General features: G+C 40.0%; 1 protein-coding gene across 1 annotated transcript in view; it reads left to right on the forward strand.

Annotated features, from left to right (window-relative positions):
- The first annotated feature begins 272 nt into the window (after positions 1 to 272).
- The window catches only part of CNTNAP2 (contactin associated protein 2), a 1,390,705-nt gene continuing 1,376,534 nt past the window's right edge, over positions 273 to 14,443 (forward strand). Inside the window, exon 1 of the mRNA XM_075271239.1 lies at positions 273 to 1,011. Within this exon, the coding sequence (XP_075127340.1) occupies positions 918 to 1,011 (94 nt within the window). The 5' untranslated portion in view covers positions 273 to 917. The remainder of the gene's footprint in view (positions 1,012 to 14,443) is intronic.

The following is a 14,443-nucleotide window of genomic DNA, read 5'->3' on the forward strand; positions in this document are numbered from 1 at the left end:
ACATATAATAATACAAATTATAAAGTATAAGATTCCGATGCACTTTAAATATTTTTCCTCTAAGTGTGTATTATGTGTAGTATTCTCTACATTACCAGTAAAGAGCCATCTACTGGTAAAAGTGTGAAGTGCAGGCTGTAAGCATTGCAGGCTCCCTGATCAGCCTTTTAATATGTCCCCTCCCCCTTCCATCAGTCTGCAGGAGCTGGTGCAGAGATTAAAACAACACGGGCTTCTTCTAGAAAGCATCCACCTTATATTAGTCTCCTGTCTGTGCTTGATCTGGACTAAGATTTACAGATTTCCTGCACGTGTGGCTGCAAAGCTTTGGAGGGGATGATCTGAAGAGGAGTCTTTGGTTGCTGCTGGTGCTGCAGTGCTGGAGCTGTTCTTCCTCTCTGCTGAATAAATATAGAAGTGTTGTGTGTGTATGGGGAGTGTCTTGTAGGACTGCCTGCCCTGTTGTGTGCATGCATATATAGCCAGTATGCCTGTGTCTGAGCTAAGGCTATTCCAATCACAGTAGAGAGAGGAAGGACTCAGCTGCAGAAGCAGCAGCATCAGCACCACTGCTCCATCCCTTGCTCTCTTCCATCCTGTCCTAACCTGCTGCCACATGACCGTTCTGGGATTTTGCTCTTAAGGCTACACATCTTTTCTGCTCAGATTTTTGCATTCTTATATTTAATCATGATCTTCAGCAAAAAGGAAGCAAGTTTGTTACTTGAATGTTGAAGAAGAAGAAGGTCTGAGTGACTCAGCCAAGGGTCTAGGAAAAAAAGAGGGGTGGGTTTTGTTATTCTTTAAAAGGGAAACCCTGTGCCACTTCACCTTAATCTAGAACACCCCTAAGGAGGACATAGAGGAGCAGGTTACTGTGCTAACCCTTTGGGATCTGGAGTTAAACCTGAGAAGCCATGGTTTGGATTTGCAGAGCCAGAGGGGCTGCACTTGTCCTGGGGATTTGGAGCTACCTATACTGCAGAGCCTGGAGTGCTACCTCTGATTCCCGTAAGTCTTATCAATCTTCTTACTTCTTTACTTCTTCCTAACTGTTTCTTAAGGAGCACAGCAGTGTGGATTTGTTTAAGTGGAGCAGGAATTCTGCTCAGGAGGATTCTCTGCATCATGATGTGTCAGAAGACACACTGTACATATTAAGAGTTGGCCTTTCTTGAAAGTTCTGCATGATGGTATTTTACTGCTTCTTATTTTTGCTACTTTCTATGTGAATTTGGAAGGATGATATTTACTGTTCTGAGTTATGATAGTAAATCTTGGCGTGTATTACTTCAGGATCTGTGGTTACACATGAATACAGAAGGAAGGAATAGTGATGTAGAATGATGCTGCATAAACCTTCATAGAAGGATGAAGGAATCATGCCTCGTGTAAGGAAGTCTTGTACAAATGATGAATGGGACAGGGAATAGCACTAAGGTGCATTATAAGGCAGTTACGGCTTAATTCTTGGTGCCACATACCCAAGTGCTGTCTAATACATGCCTATGAAAATAAAAGTTGAGTCGTAATTCCATTGTGATATGCCATTGTAGGTCATTATAATTCTATCCAGTGTTATATATAGGGCCTATGTCTTATGATGCATTATATTATGATATACACAGCAGATCACAAATGCATAGTGCCTCATTATAAATACATGAGAGTTGTGCTCATCACTCTCAAGTCACCACTTGCCTTCTCATAAAGTTGCATTGAGCCAAATATTGAATGTACCACTGATAGGACTGTGCTTTGGGTACCACACTACAAACTGTAGCCCATGTGGTTCATAGATCCAGCAAGAAGGAACATCAATTTGGGGGATGTCCTCAAGAATTCTGGCCAAATGACTGATTAACCCTAATCTACTTCCCTTAGACCATAAATTATTTCCATGATCTTGTGATGAGCTTAGAAACTGCTGGTAGGTAGGTAGGTAGGAACATTATACTCCATGTTATCAGGACAGATATTCTTCAACGTGTTTTACTGTAGGCGTCAGGACAGTAGATTGTGGTTTTGTCCATGTGACTTCTCTAGGTAGCATCCAACCATTGTCTTTCGGCTGCGACCACACATGACTTTTGTTGTATAGTTGTCTTACAATGCATTTTCCACCACTTTAGCCGCATGGCTTTACACCTTATGTCTTCTTTACATGTAAAGTGATAGTTTAATGTGTGCCAGGCACAAGTACAGTAAGTTACTCCATGATGCTCCACGCTATGCTATGGCTGTGATGCGATGCAGTGTGGAAAATATATAAACCCAACTGTATAGTCTGTTTTCACATAGGGAGTACATAAAGGAATAAGGTTAGTATTTTTCGAAGATTCACGTCCACAGACACAGCGCAAAACCTAAAGTCTACACTTGCAGTTTAATGTAATAAAAGAAGCAATTTCAGGCTGGAACTGTAAATCTCTAAAAATACTTACCCCCATGTTCTCGTTTTACTTTGGCAAACTTCTAGGAACATTTACACACGTATGTGAATGAGATTAGTTTTTTTCATGTGATGCACTATTAGTGTATAGAAAAAACACTGCTTGTGTGAATTTGAAGCAAAGGAGAAAGAAGAGTAAAGACTGAAGTTATTACTATACTAGTGTATGGGAAAATTTGCAAAAATCCTTAAAACTTTTTATTTGATTACTTTTGTGGTTTGCGTTATCTGCCTACGGTTACAAGATGTGCCATTTACTGACAATCCATAAATTGGTGCTAAAGGGTTTATCTTAAAACACAGATGTTTGACAGATTATCCAAGTGGTAGATATTTGTAAGTAACAAGTTTATTGCTGTATTGTTTGCCAAATGACTTTAATATTTCAATGCAGATGAGTTGACTAAATGAATGAATGCATGAAATGACTTTATCATTAGAATGTATATGTATGCTGGCTCTGGCTAAGGCTGCTTTCACACTTGCCATTTGAAGCAGTTTTTCAAGGTGAAGCAACTGGATTTAAAGAAACAGTAAAAATGGGATCTTCTTATATATTTTGTCTCTCTTTATGATCCATCTCTGATATTGGCTTCAAAGACTGCTTAATAAATGGCACGTGTGAAAGCTTCTCCATCCTTGAGTGTTTGACTCAGCAGATCTTGGAGACTGCAGGTGTTACCCTTTAAGATGCTAAATTCTAACAATTCACTTGTTTTGCTGATTGCAGCTAAAGAGATTGCAGTCACTTGCCAAGAATGTAGTCAGAACTTTACATTCCCTCGGGTTCATTTAATCAGCCTTCAAATTTCTACGAAATTAAGAAAATGAAGGAGTAGAAATTATCACCAGATTTTCAAGCTAATTCTTTCCCTGCGTTCCAAACTTCATATAGCCTTATATTGATATAGTGTATTAGCTTGCTATCCTTTATATTGCTTCTTTGATAATTACGATTGCGATTCATTAGTGGTTTGTCCATCTTGTATATTGCTAAATGTTTCCTCAGTATTAATATCTATAATGAGCAAGTCAACCAGGAGAGGTCATCACTAGACAAGAGTAAGAGCAATGCTCATTACATAGACTCTCTCTTCCGCCTTACCATTCCATTCTCTAATTTTATATACTATCTTAAAGATCTGATATTCTTATTATTATTATTGAAGCAAAACAATGAACTCGGCAGGAAAGTGCAGTATGTGCAGGGTAAGAGAGGAATCCCATTTTCTGAGCAGGCTGCAGTCTATATGATGTCTGGTTCTCAGCAGCATTTCTACTGTACTCAAGTAGTCACAGAGGTTCAGTACTTTGTACGTAAAAAGCCGAGACATCTTGCAAGGCACTAGTTACGGATCGCCACAGAAAGTCTCCAGTGTAAGTGCTGACACATCAGAATAGGCCTTTTATTCACAGTAAGTGCCATCAGGTTCCGAAGTGAATGGTGCACACTGGAAAAGATGAGATGTTTAAAAGCATTGCTTATGATTTACGCTAAAGTTCATGACACCCATGTTGCCTTCGAGTCTTATTCCCATAACTCACAGACAACTGGCATCTTTCCATAAGCTTCTGTTGTGGATACTGAGACCTTGGTCACATAACAATACATTTAGTACATTTAGTTGGTGTTCAGATCTAAAATTTAACTATTGTCATTCCTAAATATTACCCCGACGGGGATGGGACGGGAATGATGCCACCATATTACGCTTCTAGAATGGAAAAAAAAGACAAAATTATTTTACCGACTATCTACCCATTAAACAGATATGCTTGACTTTTTAGAACAATAATTTCATATCCTGCACAAGCCCACAGTTAGCTGAAGGGTATCACAATGTTTAGGGGTTCGCATGAGTTTCTATAGGTGTTCTGCAAAGTCAACACTAGGAGATATTATATGGGACTGTAGGAATACATATTTAATAATAAGGCTAAGAAGATGGTCACCGTGACTAAGACATATTCAATGAGAATTTTTATGACACAAGTCTGAGACATTAAAATTCTGCCAACTGTGATCAACGAAAACATATGTTCACTTTTCTAGATGATTTTATCACTTCCACGTACTGGTAATATATCATTTCCATAGACATTGTTACAGAATGTGTTATAATGCATTCACAAATCTGTTGGTTGTTATTGAAGCTGCTATGTGTAAAGGATGACTGCACAGTGAGTGGTAGAAGGATCCCACTTCCCTGAATCCCTGAACGTGAATCACCACAACCAGCGCTGTGCAGCCTCTGAAAAAGAAATGTCACTTCTGAAGTCTGCAGATTTGCTAACACAATTCTGGACTATACTACATGCTGTAGGTCAGATCAAATAATATTATATTTTACATTTACTTGGTACAGAGCTATAGCTAGGCTTTACTTCACCCTGGACTTAGTTCTCTGTCCTTACTCTGGATCTAAATACGGAAAAGTCGCCATGTGCTGCCCCCTTCGGCACCAACACCTGGACCTCATGCCCACCAGCTACGCTTTAGAGCTTTGGAAACATTCTTTAGGCTCAATCATCTTCCCTGTTCCATATATCTATGTGCTCCGGGGCCTTATGCTTGAAATCAAGAACACATGCAAGTGACATGATGGCACTACCATCTCCTAGTGACTTGATGTTACCCGTCTTGGTACTGTATTTTAATGATATCTGTGATTTTCCTGATATATGGAATAGACTAAAATGTTTATGCAAAACCTAAAAATACAACAAATGTCCCAGAATTTGTGATCAGGCAAGGAGTGCAGATAAGTGCAACTTTTTGTGTGATCTGGCACTTCCACATGCACTTGTGGAGGAAGATTTTTCTGGGTCTAGGTAAGGAGAGTTGAAAGCTACTTGAAGGGGTTGTCTTGTGAAGACAACTTGCTTTCTGAAGTTAACCAGACCGACTTAACCAGGAGTAGCTAAGGAAACTTCTTCTGTGATGTCAGCATACCGTATTAGGGAATATAAGACATGACTGATGATAAGACATAAATTTCATACTTTGACTTTATTTGTAGGTAACCTCATAAAATGACGCCGTAGACAACCATAATGCTCTGGATCTCTAGATCCGCCGAAGTTGCCTGCATGTCAGTAGCATTTTATAGAAGTGAATGTATAAAAAAAATCAATGTATAAGATACAGTAAATGCATCGTTAGACTTTGGCAAAGAAAATGCAGAACTACAATTAGCAGACATTTACTCGATGGAGGCCTTTTGAATATCATAAGCAGCCCATCCACTGCTCTGTTAGCCATTTATCCAAAACTTGATGCGAACTTCAATGTGTATGTTAACCTTAAGGGTGTACGTACATTAGGATGTAGATCTTTAAAAAAAATAAAAATAAAATTATATATATATATATATATATATATATATATATATATATATATATATTATAGCATATACGGTATACATATGTATTATGTTTAACTATTTAGCTATATTGATATGGGTGACATGGTCATTGCAAGGTGCGGATGTAATTTTTTGTTCCTCTACACAAAGGACATGATGACACTTGATATCCAGTGTATCACAAATCCCAGGGGTTTTAAACCTGCAGTCTTAATAATACATTTAATCTAAAACCTTACTTGGGAATGTTTAACCTTCTTTTATTTTTTGTTTAATCTGAAGCCTGTGGAAATCTATCTCACTTTACAGTCATCTCAGATTGCAATATAACCAGAGCACTTCAGCTTCTAGCATGCACAGAAGTCAAGCAATGCTGGGAATGGTGGTAAATAAAGTCTCGGGTTATTGAATTTTCCACTTATTGCCGTTCCAGATAATGATAAGCCTTATCTGTGTACATAGTTCACAATTGTATTTTGTGCTGTACACAGTCTAGTTTAGAAAGATTTGAGGCCATTCAAAGTTGCCATTCTATATATTGGTACCTACGACCTATATTGACCAATATAGAAAACAAGAGAAAAACAGTTTTCTTTGCGTTATGTACATTTATTGTATAATGCATTCCAATTCTAAAATATTAAGGGGGGATTATAGTTCTGTGTCTTCTGTAGTTTTGTAGAAAATCAGCATCCATAAGAAACGTGTGTGTACAATATCTATCCTTGCTGTAATGGTCAAACATAAGTACATAGAGCATGAGCAGGATATGTAATATGTATATACGGTAATCTAACTAATTATCTCGGATTGTTTCCTCATAGCTAGAAAAGTATCTAAAAATCCATTATAGTCCAGTATCATTTTATGTCCTGATTTCATTGTATCTATGTATTTTTGGAGGTGATGTCCCCAGAACAGTACAAAGTCATGGAAAGCTTTACTTGTACACACTGTATGCTCACCGTGTACTACCGGCGCAGTGAATAGACACTATGATTCTTTAATAAAATGTCCATTTCTTTATTACAGTTATATGCCAAGCAGTCAGTTATATTGATTTCTATTGAAAACCAAACAGTAGGGGGGAACTCGCATCTTCCTCTTGTACTGATCTTGTTGACTTGTTGGCTATAAATAAGGATATAGGGTCTTGCTTATCTGACACATTCTGGAAAGACAAATACATGTTTTGTCACCTGTATCAGCTCCCTACCAAGGATAACTCAGAAAGCAGAGGGGAACACATTGCACGACCATATGAAAGGAAATTGGGCTCCACTATAGTTAGAATGAATGGCAGTGTTTGCTATCAGCGGCTACCTCATGTCTCTGAAATAGATCGTAAGGATTTTAAAGCTGAAAAAGACAGATGCTGTATTCTGCTTTTAAAAATTCAATGTCACAGCCAGGTTTTAACTTTTGGCTGCGACCCATTCACAGATTAATAAATGGCATACAGTAGATGACAGTCTGTTGCACGTTGATGGTCTCTTTCTAAAAAGGTGCTCATGCAATTTAAAGCAAAGTTGGCCAAACCTGCCAGTTTCGGCTTGGCTCAGCATGTTTATGGAGTAGTCAGAAATGATAGCACTCTTCAGAACAAATGTTTTAGCGACAGCTATTACAGAGGACCTTTCAGCACCTTCGCCAATATGAGATCTTGTCATTCGGTAACAGGCGCCGCTATACTGATTCCTGCACAGTTGGATTTTTACTCCAGCCTTCACCGTTCCTAAGCAATAAGTGCAGTCAGATTTGCTACCTCACATGCTAACTATACTCTCTAATGTCAAGTGGGTGGTGTCAAGAATAAACAAGCAAGGGGTGGGATTCTGAGCTCTGATTGGACCTCTGAGTCATGCCCCTTTGCTTAACTCTGTCTGACACCACCCACTTGACATTAGAAAGGTGACAAAACTAACTGCGGTGATTGCTCAGGGATGGTGGGAGCAAAACAAGAAATCCCAACAGTGTTGGAATCAGAGAAGGGATACGTATTAAAGTATGAAAAGAGCTTGGGTTTATGGAAGTGGTGAAAGGTCCTGGTTAAAAGTGTAGGAGTTGAGTTGTAAAGTGATCCACACTGTCTAGGATTATTTTTGTAAATACATGTTTAGGGAATAAAACCTTAAACTTACCTCACTAAAGTACTTTTTTTGCCACAAAGCCAAGGTTAAATAATAAGAATTGTATTTCTATTATAAGTCTTTTAGAAATCAATAATCCAGCAGCTTTCATCATAAAGATGACTTGTAGGGACCTTGAAGTTAGGAATAATGTTAGAATAGGAAGAAAACCATCTCGACTGACAGTACAGTTTAAAAATCACCTTCATACTGGGAAATACAGCAAATATGCATTAATGTATCATGCCAAGACAGGTCATCTCTACATAATGTTCAGTTGAATATGAAGCAAAAAAGTGGTGTACACATTGAAACATGCAAGTGTGAAAAATATTAATTATTTTCTTGATTTAAAGTAGCATTTTATTTGGAATTCATTCGTCAGCCATAACATTAAAACTGTGCTATTATGTGCTTAAAGGGGTTTTCCCATCTCAGTGTTTCAGCAGTCTGCCTGCAGTCTCTTATTCTCACTTCCTGTATTTCTCTCCCCACCCTTTTGTTCAACAGGTCTGAGAAGGATCACAATACTTATGCAGGCCAGATAATGAAGATGCTTTAAGAGAAGGGCTCAGTGTTATCTGTGTGTTTACTTAGAAAGATAACAGACTTACTTAGATAACAGGCTTTATCATCAAACTGCAATTAGCTGAGTGAATGTCCTGTCGGCAAGAGTAGTGAGTGAGTGACCTCACTAGTCTTATAGGTCCGTTTTTATAGAAATGCTGTGTAAACAATGGGAGGAATGAGTTCATATAGCAGGAAAACAAAGCAGCATTTCTAAAGAAATATATTTAGGAAAAGACTCCAATTTACATAAGCTACCAGTATAGATAGGATCCTTGAGATGGGACTACACTTTTAAATATTATGCATGGTAGGGTTCTATTTAGGCTGCCAAAAAACTCACTTGCCCAGTGAATCATGGCATGAATCAATGAATTATTAAGAATAAGTAGTACTCCTTTTTTAGGTTCACATCAGGTTATAACTTCAAAACTGCATCAAAAACATATTATTATTATTATTATTATTATTATTATTATTTATTATCATCATTATTATTTTTAGAGCACCATTAAGTGTGTGGTGCGGTACATTTGAAAGATTACATACACAAAATACACATGCATAAAATGCACAAAGCCAGTACAATACTACCCATGACCAACCTGTACAGTAGGATAGAGGGCCCAGCCCACAAAGGCTGAACATGTTGAAAACGGGAAGTATTGTGTATGGGAAGCCTCACCATGACATGCATTTTGAAACCGATACATCCTAAGAGGAAAGCTCTAGAGATGAGCGAGAGGTGTTCGATCGAATACTACGTACTCGTACTCGATCGAACACTACTAGCTGTTCGAAGTTTAAGGTTCGATGCAGAACCAGCATTGATTGGCAGAATGCTATACAGTCAGCTCTGCTCAGGCGTTGGGCTGAGCAGAGCCGACCGCACATGCGCAGTCGGCTCTGCCTAGGCCCCGATGCCTAGGCAGAGTGAATTCCAACCGGAAGACGCCACAGGGGCGCTGCGCTGGGAGAAGACTTCAAGGGGAATCCAGCCCGACCGTCACTCGTGGACTTGTTAAGTATAATTGTATCGAATTTTGCATACCCCTGAAACGAGCATTTCCCCCCATAGACTATAATGGGGTTCGAAATCCGTTCAAACAGCCGAACAGTGTGCGGCTGTTCGAATCGGATTTCGAACCTCGGACATTTTAGTGTTCGCTCATCTCTAGAAAGCTCTATGATGTCCATTTACCATAATGTGGAGAAGAGTATCTATCTATCTATCTATCTATCTATCTATCTATCTATCTATCTATCTACAGTACATAGAAGAAAATTCAGACAGCACCTCCCAATGTGAACAGGAGCAAGCTATCATGGCAAAATAAATAAAAACAGAAAAATATAGCAGCACTCTGACACAGCACAAAGGCTATAAGGAACAAAGAAAAACTATAAAAATACTATAAACTAAATATATAAATAAATGTGAGGTTCTTCGTTGTACATATTTGATCAAACAGTAGGAAGCCCACCTGCCCCGACAACACGACCTCATCTATCTATCTATCTATCTATCTATCTATCTATCTATCTATCTATCTATCTATCTATCTGCCTATATCTATCTGTCTAGCTATAGTAATTAATTTATAGTGAGAGATAAATGAACTGCACTATCTTTCTTTGTGAAACCAACAGAATAAAACACTGTCACTTTAGTCTATGGAGAATGGAGAGGAACTGTCATCATACTCTATGTCAACAATCTCCCTCCTATCTCAATTCACAGTGACAAGCAGGTGCAGAAAAATCGCATTGAAATACATGCAGTGTATATTCTCTGACTGAAGAGAGGCAAGCAATACTGGTATAAACTGGACACAGAGCTTGTATTCTGATGTGAACATAAAGAAAAATATTGCATTTGTTTTCTACATTATCATCATTAAAAATTGTACCAAATAATATGTAGATGAATAAGTAATTGCAGTAAGTAGAATAACTACTATATACTGTACATAGAAACTGCTTAAGTGGTTGTCAGATTAGGACAATTTTTTTCATGCGCCCTGTTGGAAAATATGAACATTATGGAAAATTTCCTGTTTGTCACCTTTCTTTATTAGCTGCCGGTGCAAACAACAGAATAGACTACCCACCCACCCATTTATCTGAATGGCTAAGATGTAATGTTATCTTTTCCCATTTCTTTCAGACTTTCTGATTACATTAAAATTATCTGATGTTAAACAATCTAAATAGTCACACATTGGTTTCCAAAAAGGAAAGGAAGCACAATGTGAACTTGTGGCACTGATCATGCATGAACCAGATGCTGTTCACTCTTCAAAGTCTGTCTGCTAACACTATTTATACTGTACACATTTTGGTTAACATGGAAAAGCCCATTTGTCACTTTATAGTGACCTCCTTTAGGCTATAACCCAATGTAGCAAACTTCAACTAAAAACCGTAGCAGAAAAAAATGCTAGCTTTTATTGCAGTGTTTTGCATTTCCGTTGTTATTTTTTTCCAATTAAATCTATAGAGAAAAATTGCACAATTCTGCAGCTAAAATTAATATGCTGCCTTTTTTACCTTTCATGTCCTCATTGACGTGTGGCATTATATACTGCTAGAAAGTCCACAGTGCATGCCCCAGTATGCATGCCGGTGGAGATATTAACGGCACCAATGTCTCTCCACTGTCAGAAGGCCGGGCCTTACAGCCTAGCATCATCCTATTATTCCATAGACTTGTACTGTCGGGGGAAGGGGGGGGGGAATGTTCCTTACTGCACAGTGATAATGCTAGTCTGTAAGGCCCTCCTTTCCGATAGTGGAGAGATATTGGTACCGAAACTAACGGCACTAATACTTCCACCACCAGGTCTCATCTCGAAAATGCGGACAGTGTGTTGAATTCAGCACTCTGCCTGCTTTCTAGTAGTATATAATAACGCACACCGATGATGATATCAAAAGTCTTCTTTAAGTGGGTTCCTACTGTGTTTCATGTTCACCACCAGCACAACACTGCAACCCAGTGGCGTAACTACCACCATAGCAGCGGTAGCAGCTGCCACAGGGCCCGGGACATTAGGGGCCCGGTGACAGCTGCTACTGCTGCTATCATTATTCTCGGAGGTCTTTTCGGACCCCCGAGTATAATGATCGGGGCCCCCTGTTGGTGGAATACTTTCCACCAACAGGGGGCCCCAAAGCTGCAGCAATGGCTGAGACACAGGAGCTGCAGGTCTGGCTCCTGTCAGCGCTGCAGGACGTTCCCCCTCTCTCCCCCCTCCCTTTCTCTGCTGTCCTCTGCCCACCAATGAGAGGAGGAGGCGGGGCTTATCCCTGCCGTCCTGCACTGGAGGAAGAAGCTGCTCCAGGAAAATGAAACTGAAGCTACACAGGTACGTACTGGAGTTACTATACTTATTACTATCAGGCATTTGGGGGGATTACTTGTGTTTTAGTGACTCCATGTGCCTCATAGTAATAGCAGTTAACCCCATCATCTCCCTCACATTAACCCCTGTTTGCCTCACCATAAGAGTTACTGATATGTGAGACATATGGGGGTAATAATAATGAAGATACTTTATTATTACCTCCATGTCTCTCACATATCAGTAATTCTTATGGTGAGGCAAACAGGGGTTAATGTGAGGGAGATGATGGGGTTAACTGCTATTACTATGAGGCATATGGAGTTACTAAATTGTAATGCACAGGACCAGATTTTTTTTTATCCACAATTTGTCCTGGTATAGCGGTCAGCAGTGACAGTATTTAGTCCTGTAGGGGCCACTAAGGGACATAATACTGTGTGCAGGGGCCACTATGGGGGATAATACTGTGTACAGGAGCCACTATGGGGGATAATACTGTGTGTAGGGGCCACTAAGGGACATAATACTGTGTGCAGGGGCCATTATTGGGTATAATACTGTGTGCAGGGGCCATTATTGGGTATAATACTGTGTGCAGGGGCCACTAAGGGACATAATAGAGCGCGCAGGAATGCGTAGGAGGGACTCGGTCGAGATCTTCGGTGTCGGGGGGGCCCCATGTCAAAAGTTCGCCACGGGGCCCCGCCATTCCTAGTTACACCACTGCTGCAACCCCACTGCCAAGTGAAGTCCCCTTGACTTTGGGCCACATGCCCAGCACCATAGAAGCACGGTCCACAACCCAGTAACATAATCCTGTAAAAACATCAAAATAGCTCAACTTTACATGTGTTAACAATGAATAGACTCAGAGCAAATAGTTAGAAATTCTTAGACACTGTGTGTACCCCGGATTTACTGGGCTAAGCACTATGCCAGGATAGGGACTTCTAACATAATAGTTATCCATGCTGTTACGAGTGCCTTAGTCCCAGCGCCATACTGTCCTATACTGATCATAGGAGTCCCTTAATCCCAGTGACATACTGTCCTGTACTGATCATAGGAGTCCCTTAATCCCAGTGACATACTGTCCTGTACTGATCATAGGAGTCCCTTAATCCCAGTGACGTACTGTCCTGTACTGATTATAGGAGTCCCTTAATACCAGCGACACACTGCCCTATACTGATTATAATAGTCCCTTAATCCCAGCAACATACTGTCCTGTACTGATTATAGGAGTCCCTTAATCCCAGCGACATACTGTTCTGTACTCATTATAGAAGTCCCTTAATCCCAGTGTCATACTGTCCTGTACTGATCATAGGAGTCCCTTAATCCAAGCATCATTCTGTCCTGTACTGATTATAGGAGTCTACCCTGGCATGATGGTCATGCTGGTAGATCCAGTGTTTCATGGCTTATGTGAATCTAGCCTTATGCACCATATTACTAAAACACTTTGACTATGAACATCTTTTTGTGCTTGAAGTGCTGAAGAAAAACTAGACATGATCGCTTATCCATGTGATTGTAACTTTGTGACCCTGTATGTTATTAATAGTTGGTCACCGGTATAATGTGGACAGTATGAGATAACTTATGGCCATGGGGATATCCCAGTGATATAAACACAGCATTATTGTTTAGTCACAGTAACGCAGTTGTGGGTGGATAGTGGATGACAGTATTATTCTACATTCACATAAACAGTGGATCAAACAAATGCTAAAAATTGACATTTTTCATGATTAGTTTCTATCCCAGATTTGAGTCTATTGAGGGATTTTTTGATGGTCCATTAGAATGGACATACACTCACCGGCCACTTTATTAGGTACACCTGTCCAACTGCTCGTTAACACTTAATTTCTAATCAGCCAATCACATGGCGGCAACTCAGTGCATTTAGGCATGTAGACATGGTCAAGACAATCTCCTGCAGTTCAAACCGAGCATCAGTATGGGGAAGAAAGGTGATTTGAGTGCCTTTGAACGTGGCATGGTTGTTGGTGCCAGAAGGGCTGGTCTGAGTATTTCAGAAACTGCTGATCTACTGGGATTTTCACGCACAACCATCTCTAGGGTTTACAGAGAATGGTCCGAAAAAGAAAAAACATCCAGTGAACGGCAGTTCTGTGGGCGGAAATGCGTTGTTGATGCCAGAGGTCAGAGGAGAATGGCCAGACTGGTTCGAGCTGATAGAAAGGCAACAGTGACTCAAATAGCCACCCGTTACAACCAAGGTAGCCAGAAGAGCATCTCTGAACGCACAGTACGTCGAACTTTGAGGCAGATGGGCTACAGCAGCAGAAGACCACACCGGGTGCCACTCCTTCCAGCTAAGAACAGGAAACTGAGGCTACAATTTGCACAAGCTCATCGAAATTGGACAATTGAAGATTGGAAAAACGTTGCCTGGTCTGATGAGTCTCAATTTCTGCTGCGACATTCGGATGGTAGGGTCAGAATTTGGCGTCAACAACATGAAAGCATGGATCCATCCTGCCTTGTATCAACGGTTCAGGCTGGTGGTGGTGGTGTCATGGTGTGGGGAATATTTTCTTGGCACTCTTTGGG

Source organism: Leptodactylus fuscus, chromosome 4, assembly GCF_031893055.1.
Source record: "Leptodactylus fuscus isolate aLepFus1 chromosome 4, aLepFus1.hap2, whole genome shotgun sequence".
NCBI classification, from domain to species: Eukaryota; Metazoa; Chordata; class Amphibia; order Anura; family Leptodactylidae; genus Leptodactylus; species Leptodactylus fuscus.